Raw genomic sequence first — 12261 nt, forward strand, 5'->3', positions numbered from 1 at the left:
ACTGCAGCCCAGAATAGTGGTGATCTGGAATGGCCGTGTCATTCACTGACTCAGAGCCAGGTAATAATTCATTTGCTCAACACCCAGCTGCTCGCTCTAATAGACAACGAGACCTCAAATGGACCCGACTGCCATGAGACCGACTGTCACCTCCAATCACGATTCTTTTTTCTACCAGAAATGACAGGAGCTGTGAAATGTGATGTACTTTTAGCTGTTTGTCTATTTATATATATATAGAACTTTGTGCTTTAGTGTTGTCATTATGCCAAATTGTTGCATTAAAAAAATAAATCTGCTTTCATTCCGAGTCATGTCTCCATCTCTGCAACAAATTTCAGCCTTGGCTGCATGCTGATGGACAGTCATGTGTTTGTGAACAACATTTCATAATTGTCTGACCCTTAATGGATAACCCTTAAAACCAACAAAGGAAAAGATAAAGGACTACCACGAACACAACTGCATATTCTTGAAAAACAGCTTTTTCATAACCAACAGAGTACTCAACCATCCTCATTCTCCTCACTGCATTATATGTATGCACCCATTTCCCACAAATGCATCCAGTAAGCAATTTCAGAGTGCTCTCACTAGCCCATCACAGCCTCAGCTTTTAGCTTTATCACAGGATTAAGAGGCATTAAGGAAGAAACAGCTTAAAAGTGTCTTGAGATTTGCTTTCTTGCATTTCTTGATCAATGCAGAGTTTTATATCACTAGTATCAAGTCCCAGTATTGCATTAATTCAAATTTACCCTGTTGCTTTTAGTGCAGTGACAAGAGCTGAGATGTGAGGTCAACGTTTTGTCACATGAAAGGGTGTGAAATGTGCTTTTTCAGTTGTACGGGCATATATTTCTTTGCTTATTGCAGGATAAACAAGCCAATTAGAGTCTCGCAGTGTCCATCATTCAACCCCATTTGTGGTAAACAGTAAAGAGCGTTTTGATGCAGCTTGGCCCATTCTTCATTCTTGATGGAAATTACATGTCATGCATTCGTAATGACTGTTGTAATGCGTGTAAACTGTTAAGGGTTAAGAGATGAGAATCTGTTTTACAACTCTTCTTTCATGTTTGGCATTTCCCCTTCTGTCCCTTCCTCTCCACTTTCATGCATATATGTAAAATCATATTTTCACCTCCTACAGCAATCAGAACCATCTGGGCTGGGAAATAGATTGATAGCGACAGAGCAACAGAGCAAAGGCAACGCCTGCTGGCAGGCTTGACAAACAGAGAAGAGTTCTTCACTTTAAACCTATAAATCCCAGCTTGTGGCTTAATTTAATTAACTTTTAATCATCACATAATTATAGAACACTATTACAGAACAAATGTCAATATATGATATAAAACAGAAAGACTAATTCCATCTCCTTTGCACTATTTTTCTATAGGAAAATTATCTTATATTTTTGCCTAAGTAGCTCAAAAGTCCAGAAAAGCTTTTTATTGCATCTTTTGTATTATTTCAGGTGCATCACCATGGAAACTCTTGTGCACTTCAACTACACAAGGTCACCTGTGTGCTTCTGTGTATTCAACTGCAGAGATTGTGAGATGGGTAAAAAGCACTCTTCAGTTGGTTTGATGATGTAATTTCCCTTTCTGCTTATTATTCAGGACTGCTGTCACGTCTGCGTGCCAATCTGTCTTCCCTCCCTCTCTTTCCCTCGGCATCGTGCCGAGTCAGACGCTGCTGATCAAACCCTTCTCTCATCAGTGTGACTGATTACTACAGGATTGTTGTGTATTTCCACTAACATTGTTCATTTTTGACTGATTTGTTTGCAACACCTACCCGGTATTTGAATTTCTGCCTGTGGATCCTTTGGGCGTTTTTTTTTTTATTCCCCAGATTATAATTCCTCTCAAGAGAGAAACAGATTACCGGTAAATCATTAGCTGCCCAAGGTCATGGCGACTCACTGTATTAAAGACTTGCAAGCAAATAAATGTGTCCATATTTCTCTTTCATCCAACTGTTTTATGCATGTTAGATGGTCTTTACATCACCTCTCCTTTAACAGCACAAAGCCTGCTTCTCAAAATATTAATAGGGTTAAACGCCATTCCTTTGGGGCCAGCTGGTTCTCCGGCTTGCTTCAGTCTTATCAGAATACGAGAAGTTGAGTACTGTGAGGAGCAACATCAGCATCAGCTCAGCAGCTTTAACCCAGTTTTGGGTTCACGTGGGTGTCAAAGGCGTGTTTTACGGATGGGGTCAGAGGCTACGACCGCTAGAATCAGGAGAACATTGCTGCGTTTCAGTTGATAAATGACGTGTCACGCAATAACACCTGTTCTTCTGAGGAAATGGAATATTATCTGATTTACTTTCTAATCAACTCTCTAAGATTTGCTGAATGTGAGGCTTCTGTGCGTTTCACAGTTGGCTTTGCCGCTTGTGCTCATCAGTGTAAGTGTGTGAATGTGTGAGAGACTCTTAGTACAAAGAGATCTGTGGCATCGGAAAAGGTGTCTACATTATTTTTTTGATGCATGAGCTCTGAGAGCTTTATTATACATTAATAATGAAGGCAGGTTTTTGCTATAATTGGTATAAAATAAATATATGTGATGTCCTAATGGGTGCTCTAAACCTGTTAGAAATTATTTGTTTTTCACCTCATCTTAGCATTTCATTGACGTCCAAACAGTCAGTTGATTCTGTTTTACAATCCTTAAAGTCTAACAGCCTTCACATACAAAGGATAAATGACATATTTCATTTAGAAAGAATAGAAAAATAATCATTTTATCTGCAAAAAAGACCTTCAAGTATGTTAGTTCCTTTTTAATGATGACGTGGCATTCTGGGCGGTCATCACATTTAGGGAGACGTTGACAGATAATGAAAACAAGATGGCATGTCATTAAAGGTTCTCAAGTGGGCTTGCAAAAACATAAATACAAATATGAAACCAACACTACGCAGATCAGAGGAAAATTCCTCTCAAGAGGACATGCATTTCCATTTAACCTAGTGACAGGGTAACCACCGCAGACAAATAACATATTACTCTGTCTGTTGTAGCCCAGTTCTTTCATTTGTGACATCTGAGGTGCAGTTTTTTTGGTTGATTAAATATGCAGAGTCTGAAAAGAATATTAAGTGTATTCATTATTCAGGAGAAGCTATGAATCCGAGGCAGCCGTGACAATCACATTAGCAGACAAACACAAAGGACGTGGAAGACGCCTGCGAGTTCCCGTGGGAGAGCTTCCAATTAACACTCGTAGATTTCTCCATCACATGAAGGATGGCTTGGAAATGTGATTAGATGGAACAAGAGAGACACAGTGCTCAGACACATAGAGAGAATCTATTAGGTATTATTTTTGAGTTGGATTTGTGGACACTGTGTGAGTTCACTACAGAATATTAAAAGGCACTAGATATCAACAAGCTTTAATTTATCTACAGCCTCAGAAATTAATTAAATCATTAAAAAGCTACTCTTTTCCTGCCTGTAACAAAACGTGTTGCAGGCATTTATCCTTGTCTCCAGCATTTTCGTTATGAGAAAACCACTGATCCCTACTTGATCCCTCTGCACGCATTCAGCCCCCCCATTCATACCCCATATTCTATGTTTTATTTAAACGGTTTCTGCTCCTGGTAATTATCAGACCTGGGAATCATCTGACGATTAGAAAGAGGTGTTACTTCCCTGAAGCGGAGTAGAACACTTAAATTAATCCTGACCCTATGGAACTGGGTAAATATAGAAGAAAACAAGTGAAGCTTGGGGTGTGGTGTCGAGAGCAAATGGAATACACGTAGGCAGAATCAAAACTGGGCTACGATCTGGTCCATTTGGGCATTTAATGTTTCATGTGGCAAATCACAGCTACATGAAAGTTACTGATGTGCAAATAAATTCAAATAAATTCTTCTGTTCCCACATTCTGTCCAAAAAGGTTGATGTTATTGAGGTAGACAGCGGCCTTTTCAGCGCTTTGAAAGAAAATACCCTGCTACAGTAGCACTAACGCCACAGCAGCGAGGTCGAGTATGAGCATAAACATGAAAATATGACTCGTAGAAATGTCTTCTATTCAAAGAGGAAGCTGGGATTTGCATTTTTCTGTTTTCTGCATTCACTGCTGGAATGCTCACATAACTTTCTTTCTGATATGTGCTCCTTATTTTTCCTTCCATCCATTCCAAGCAAATCACTTAACTTCTGTTGCAACTTCATGATGAGAAAATGTAGGACAGGTCCGCCGGGGGCATATTTTCTTTCAAAACTTTTAATTAACTAGAAACAAGTTTAATTTGTAATCAAATCTCAAATATCAATTTAAACCCAGACAAAATGTTTAGATGCTGTGGATGATGTTCCATCATTAAAACAACAACACACAGAGAGTATAATCCCGCCCTAGGAAGAGGCAAGATGACTCAATTAAACAAGGTGTTAATGTAATCCAGCTTCCAGAACTCACCGTCTGTGCTGTGGAGAAATTAATGACAGAAATGGGATTGCCAATTTACATATTTACCCACATATGAACGCTCACATTTCAGTTGCCCACGGGTTGATATTTTCAAAGCAGTTGGGTGAGTGAAATTGAAATGTTGTTGCTGGATTTCCAGGGGTCTATTTTAAGGGTGCCTTTTTTTTTTTTTTTTTTTATCAATAGCGACGCTGACAGGACACGCTCGACTGGCACTGTCAGTTTCCTTCAGTCAGACGGAACCTCTTAAAAATGTAGCATGTCAAGGTCATATTTATGTGTTGGAGAGAACATGAGATAAAATTAAGATTTGTCACCTCAAACATACGGGATCAGATGAAGTTATTTACACATGAAAATTATACCTTTATTTTGTTATATGCTTCGTTAAGATTTTTAGAATTTAAGTTCACTTGGGTATTTAACTTTTTGGGTGTGATTTTTCTATGCAGTTTTCATATTTATTCCAGGCAGATGGGACTCGTGGCCTGCGGTGACAACTGTTCTGTCCCTTCTCCTAACAAGGACAGTGTCCACTTGTGGCCTAATATATCCACTTGGTTGTCATTGTAACAAGGCAATTGCCTCAAATGCCATAGGTAGTAATGTTTTCAGTGTTGTCGGTGATATTGCTCTATAAATAACAGTTTGTGGGTCACAGCCCTGAATGCTCCCTTCAGCACGACGAGCACTTTGGTTTTCACATGCACATCTTCTTGTGCTCCTTTTTCTCAATGTTATGGTACATTACCACTTTTAAGATTTAGAGTAGAATGTGTCTCAAAATAAATATTTACTACTATGAAGGACAAAAATATCATCTATTTATTTTAATGGATTGTGCAGTATCTTTAAAAGCCACAGTTTATTACTGCAAATGCCCCATTTACTGTCCATATACCATAAAACTGAATTATCATCATCATTTTTATCTCTATCGTGATTTTCTTTAACTTGTGAGTAGAGGCTTACAAAGCCCACATTAATATGTGGACCACATTCTAGCTGCGAAAAACACATCCAAGCAGTTTGCTGTTTCATTTCTCATTTCAAAGACATGCTGTCATCGGGAGCGCATCAACTCACTGCAGCCATCACACCAGCCTTCCTTTGGGGCATCCTGCTGTTGTGGTGCCTGCTTGCATACATCATAAGTCATGCGTGACTTCAGCAGGGTGTGATGACTAGTGGGCTCAACCTTAAATAAACATGCTGCCAAAATGTGGCGTGCTTGATATTGCATGCGTGTGCTCGTGTGTCGCAGCGGCAGACAAGAGGCTTTATTTGCTGCATCACTCAGAGGATGCAATCACTTTGTTTCCCGTGCAGTTGGTTGTCTCCTCCCCCCCCCCCCAAAACTGATTTGGGTTTCATGCAGGAGCACCTGTATTTCATCATTGAACTCTCAGTGTGACGCATTGTATGAAATTTACTAAAAGACACATTCAAAGAATAAAAAAAAAAAAACTCAAGGTGTTGGTGGTTTGAAAAACATGAACTGGTGAGAAATTAAAAACATGCTCCCATGGCCAATCCGTGACAAAACGCTGAAGCGACACATGGCTGCCGCCCTGCGATGTCGCTTAATTGATACACGATGGTGAGTGTCAGCATGACTACCGGGGCGTAAAGTAAGCCGACAGACAGGCCCTGTCAAGAGGCAGTGTTGATGTCAGCTTGCTGAGCAGTGACTGACAACTGCCCCCAATTAACCTACGACTCAAAAACAGAAAGAAAGCACATATGTGGACACCTGCTCTCTTCCACTCACACAGCAGGGGGGGGGGACGACTTCATATTTATTCATTCAGTGCTAAGTGACCTTGTTTTCTTTGTTTGCAGCATGTGCACAGTCATCAGAGCAGCTTCAGGTAAATTAACAGAAAGTTATCCCCTGTATAGTTATGAAGGTCTATTGCCCTGAAGGCTTTTCATTCCAGGTAACTGCATTATGATTTTAGAAAATGAAAACAGTGCTTTGTGCAGAAGGTGCATTTGATCAAATATCACTCTGGGTCCCTCTAGTGTAATTTCACGCAGATGAATAAAGGATTTTAATATGCTCTCTCTCTCTCCAGTTATTTGTTATAGTAAGACACAAAGGCTGACAGCGGGCATATCATTAATTGTCATATAAGTAAAAGCATCCCTTTATTAAAGGTACCGGTGCATTGGTTTGTCTTGGGCTGCTTTTTTTTTAAGCTTTGTGATGATTCTATGAAAAGGTGATTTCTAATCAAGGTTACAGATCTTTTTTTTATTTTTATTTTTAAATAGAGTTTGATAGAATTAGTTCCAGGCTACTATTTTAACCAGTTTGACTAATAGTGTTGTAGTCATAGAGCGATTACCGCCGGCAGATGGCACTCTAACTTCAAAGAGACTCAGCTGCTCAACGCGCGGACGGCTCCGCCCACTTCTACGTCAGATATTGGACCTAGGGGCCCCAACTTCACGCCTGTCAGCGCATTTTCTGTGCGCCCACCAAACAAAGCGACATGGAGAGGTCGCAGCGCATGAAAGACGCACTCCAGTCGTGCGTCGACGCACGCAAACAGGATCTGCACACTCTGAGTCAGGACATATGGAGCCGCCCCGAACTCTCCAGTGAAGAAGCGCAGGCGCACGACGCGCTGGTCGGCTTCTTCTCCCGGGAGAAGGCGTGGACGGTGGAGGGTCACTACAAACTCCCCACCGCCTTCCGAGCCACCTGGGGGCCGGTCGGCGCCGTGAACGGAGAGCCGGTGTTGAACGTGGCGTTCCTGTGCGAGTACGACGCGCTGCCCGGTATCGGGCACGCCTGCGGGCATAACCTGATCGCCGAGGTGGGGGCCGCGGCCGCGCTGGGGCTGCAGGCTGCTCTGGACGGGCAGGCCGAGCTCCCCGCACCGGTGAAGGTATCCGCCGGGGGGGTTTTTATCAAACATCTGGAACGTCCACAAGAATGAGATGCAATAGAAAATTACAAATAAATAAATGGCAATAGTAAAATGTTCAAACGTATTGAATAAAAGTCTGTTCGTCAGCTAAACAGTGTTAATGAATGAAGCTGGGCAGCATGGTGGCGCAGTGGGTAGTGCTGTTGGTTCGAGTGAATGTGCAACCTTCTGTTGCAGCAAGATGCTTTTACGTTCTGCCCCCGTTTCTGTATGGATTCTCACCAAAACCGTGCAAAACTGTCCTTGGGTGAGTCTTTCGTGTGGCCCTACGATGAGCTGGCGTCTCATCCAGGGTGCGCATGAGCTGATAACTAAGCCAGATGACTAATTTAAACGGTTTATATATCAGATAACCGTTCTGGGAACTCCTGCAGAGGAACGAGGAGGAGGAAAAGTTGACCTGATGAAGGCGGGGGCCTTCGATGATATCGACCTGGTCTTCATGGCTCACCCCACCCAGGAGGACTCTCCGTTCCAGCCTTTCATTGCAATCCAGTCGTAAGTGTCTGGAGACATCACACATCCGTGTCTCGGCTGTCTCCTCCTTAACACAAATAATCCTTGACCCGCTTTGTTTCCGTCACGCAGAGTGACGGTGAAGTACCATGGGAAGGCGTGTCACGCGTCTGCGTATCCCTGGGAGGGGGTGAATGCCCTGGATGCCGCTGTGCTCGCCTACAACAACCTGTCTGTCCTCAGACAGCAGCTCAGCCCGGAGTGGCGGCTTCACGGTGAGGACGGACAGACAAAATGTCCTCAAAGATTACATGGATGAGAAGAATCTCATGTCCTCCAATTAACATGTATGACATCTGCTGATATTATCCAGCCCTGGGTCCTTAAAGCTTTGGCAGAAAAGTGGATTAACAAAGACATTTTGCATGATAGTGCATCGGACCCTGTTATGACTGTGAATTGAATGCATATTTTACAACACATTTTTTAAGCCTCCATCATAAGTAAATTGAAAAAAATCTGTATTTTCTTTTGGATCACTCTCAAAATGTAATTGAATCTAAGTTAGACCATGACCCGTCCTCAGATTTTTCCGTAGTCCTGCTAACAAACTATCTTGGCATATAAACCTGCTTTTATTATCTGTTCAGTTACAGTGCTAGTTATTCGTGTCCCGTCTTCAGTTGTGTCCTTTTGTCTCCATTACAGGGATTATCAAACATGGCGGGGAGATGCCCAACATCATCCCAGCCTACACTGAGCTCGAGTTTTATTTGCGTACACCAAAGGCAATGGATCTTTGTGACCTGAAAGCCAAAGCTGAGGCTTGTTTCAGGGCAGCTGCTGTTGCCACTGGCTGCAGAGTAAGCTTACCACCCCCCCCCCCACCCCCCCAAGGCTGGGCGCACATTATAACCCTGATATTAAAGTTGACTCAGCGTTATGTAGCATTTCCACTGTGAATATATTCCCTTAATTACGCTTTGAGTGCTTTACGACTGTTTTGTAATTCCCTGTCGTCTTCTCTCCTGTATTTGAACTTGCTTTCGGCATGTTTTGCTGACTTTACAGACCATGCGTGGAATTCCATGAATGTTAATCTAAATTAGTCATCTCTGTGTGCCGTCACCTCAAATGAGAATATGCTTGTGTTTATTATAGGAGGAGATACTCTTTTCAGAAAATGCCTACTATGACATTATGCCTAATGCCACACTATCAAGCCTCTATGAAATTAATGGAGAAGACTTGGGAATAGAGTTTCCAGAGATGCCAGTCAAAGTCTCAGGTGTGTAAAAATGAAAATGTCCTCGAGGCAGACATCACAGTTTAGTAAAAAAAAATTAGCACACTGTTTGTTGTTCAAGAGATCAATAAAAAAATGATCACAGAGAATTTATAATTACCTGGCAGGTTCTACTGACTTTGGAAACTTATCATACGTCATCCCTGGCATCCATCCTCTCTTCTACATCGGCACAGATGCTCTCAACCACACTGAGGAATACACCAAAGCAGCAGGTACGGCAGAACGTCGGTGCTGGGAACAGATGTCTTCTTGTGAAACCGAACTGCATGAGACAATCAGACTATTTCAGACGTCGTGTCTTTGCGGGTCGCTTGGTTTATCGGTTTCATCTTTATTTACTCGATGCTTTATTTTCCTCCTTTGCTTATTGATCATTTGCCAGGAGCTGAAAAGGCCCAGTTGTTCACCCTGAGGGTAGCCAAGGCTCTGGCTATGACAGCTGTGGATGTCGTTTGCTGCCCTGCTCTGCTGAAGCAAGTGAAAGAAGATTTCAGGCTGGCCAACTTGAAACAGAAGAAATGAAATCAAGGCTGTGATTTCAGAATATCTTTATATTTTAATAGTTAATTTTCACTGAGAATTAAACATCCATATACTAATGGTTGGAAATCTCAGATGCTTTTTGCCCATGAAGCTGTAGTTGAATATTGACCCAGAGAGCAAATTAATAAAGCAATACAAAACGAATTCATTAAATGCTATTGCTGACAAGGTCGTCGTGTTGTGTTGGGCTTCAGCTCAAGAGCGTGTTTGCATACAGCAATTCCAACGATTCACAAGGTTACCTTTTGAAGGACAAGCACTACAACTCGGTTTCAACATGGGTGCATGGAAATGAATATAATGAGATTTTTCATGACTAACTAATTCCAAAGGAGATGTCAAACAGTGACTGAGAAGGATTATTTGATCTTTGGAGTGGAACTGAAAATGTCCTCTTAGGGATAACCAAAGTGTTATCTTGTATTTCTTTTAAGTCTTTCTGTCCACCTGTCTATCCATGCATAGATAGATACATACCATTATGGTATCTGGATTAGTGATCTTGGCTTTCATGATCTAATTTATAATGTTAAGTTATTCTAACAAAAAAAATCAATGCGAAAACAATCACTGATGAATAATCGACACATGTTTGTCTGGCGGTGGGCAGGCGACATGACATCATGGATGGGATGAAATATCTGAACCACTTGGCAGAAGGCTTTGCCAAAATATGAGGCCAACTTGAAGAAGGGATAAAGCACAGAAAGATAATTTTTGCCTTCAACTGTTGGATTGTCGGCATTAAGATGTTCCATCCTCCCAATTCTAGAGCTGCCTTTTAAATTCGGGTAATTCTGTTGAAGCTCATTTCCAACCAATCTCTGTTTTCTGTCTACGCAATTTTGGGCTTATGATTTGATGAATAAATTATTCTATTTCCAAACATGACCTGCTACCTTTGGGAGGTCTCAGTTGGAGAGGGATGTCACGTTGCATCTTTTTGATGCTTTATCTTTGGCATGTTTCTGCTGCACTGATGTTTAATGTAACAAAAGACTATGATTTGGATAACAGTATAGAAACATAGCACACACACACACACACACACACATAATGGTATTATAGAATATGCATTTTGTATGATTTGGACGATTTCCTATGAATGCTTGTTAGTAATCAGACATGTGCCAATGACACTCTGCTACTGGTAGCGATCCAGCTTGTCCTCCAGCATGTTCACATACACTGAATGAGAGTGCAGGAAAACAGGATGGGAAAAGACAGATTTTAGATGTAATACCAGAAAAATGTCAAATGATTTTAATATTCTGCCATGCTTCTCAATCCATTGCCATTTGTACAAACTAAATGCATTACATGGTGGATATTTAAAACTGCACAGCATTTTGATTGTGTTATTTTCAGAAATTAAAACATTTATTGAACATTTCCCATATCCATTTCTTAAGTTAAATTTAATATCTGTATTTTTGTTCATTCATTTGCAATAAACAACCAAATAGTTTTTTAAAAATACATAATATGCTGAAAAAGACAAAAGTAGCAATGAAGAGATTGCAATGCCTCACAACAACAAACAGATAAAATAAACTTCAGTTGTACTAAAAAGGTAATGTCATGATTTTGGGATTTACAAAACATATGGCTTTAAATTTGACTTTCAAAAAACTGCATGACTTTGCTTTTTTATATTATCTCTGTGAAATCACACAAACACAATGCAGCAAGTAGTTTGACAGCAAAGTAAAGGCATTGATACAAAGAGCACAAATAAAGTAGGATAATGAATTGTATTTTTGTGCTGCAAGCCAAAATAAAGCCACAAATAATAATGAAAATAATTATATTAAGTTTTTAATCGTCTCGGTCCATATATTGGGATCTATTCCATTGCTTTCTCAAATCAAATGCATTATATATCCCAATCCTATGTCTATGTATAGAAAGTAAGAGTCAAATGTCAGGAAATAGTTGGCTATGCAAAGCAAAGTTGACTGGAATTAGGGCAAAGGTTAGCCTGTGACCCAAATGTAATATCTGTCTACAATATATTCACCAAGTAAAACTAAATGTTTTGGCTTTACCATGGGTTACCTCTAGATTTCATGCTTTTTGGGCTCTTAACCATAATAAAACACAAAATGTAATGTTTTTGTTATTATAATATGATTTATATTTGTAAATTATAGAGCTGCTTAAAGCCTAGGCTAACTGTTTCCCCCTGTTCACGGTGTTTGCGCTATGCTAAAGGAACTGACTGGACAGAGTGGATCTTCTAATCTGACTTTCTACCAGAAAGCAAATAAAAGAAAACACATTTTTAAAGTTTTGCCACTTGTCATTGATTGTCTTGTTATGAGCAAGCTGTAAGTGTATTTTATAAGCAAAGAAGAAGAATGCTTATCCATACAGTAGCAGCGTCTGATGTCTGTTTTCCCTTCACATATTTAACGTGGAAAATTAAAGAGCCAACTGCAGCCAGAACTGAAATGTCCATGTTTTTCCATCTCTCCATGCACGGAGTCCTCAGTCTGAAAGCAAAGTCCAAATCTTTTATCAACAGCACTATAGTTACAACATG

General features: G+C 40.6%; 1 protein-coding gene across 1 annotated transcript; it reads left to right on the forward strand.

Annotated features, from left to right (window-relative positions):
• Positions 1–6952: 6952 nt before the first annotated feature.
• Positions 6953–9905, forward strand: LOC137907786 (peptidase M20 domain-containing protein 2-like). Its single transcript, XM_068752144.1, has 7 exons — positions 6953–7366; positions 7758–7906; positions 7997–8139; positions 8573–8727; positions 9026–9152; positions 9278–9385; positions 9556–9905. The coding sequence occupies exons 1-7, from the start codon at positions 6968–6970 to the stop codon at positions 9693–9695; spliced, it is 1221 nt and encodes a 406-aa protein (XP_068608245.1). The 5' UTR covers positions 6953–6967; the 3' UTR covers positions 9696–9905.
• Positions 9906–12261: the final 2356 nt, after the last annotated feature.

Source organism: Brachionichthys hirsutus, chromosome 18 (assembly GCF_040956055.1).
Source record: "Brachionichthys hirsutus isolate HB-005 chromosome 18, CSIRO-AGI_Bhir_v1, whole genome shotgun sequence".
Classification (NCBI taxonomy): Eukaryota; Metazoa; Chordata; class Actinopteri; order Lophiiformes; family Brachionichthyidae; genus Brachionichthys; species Brachionichthys hirsutus.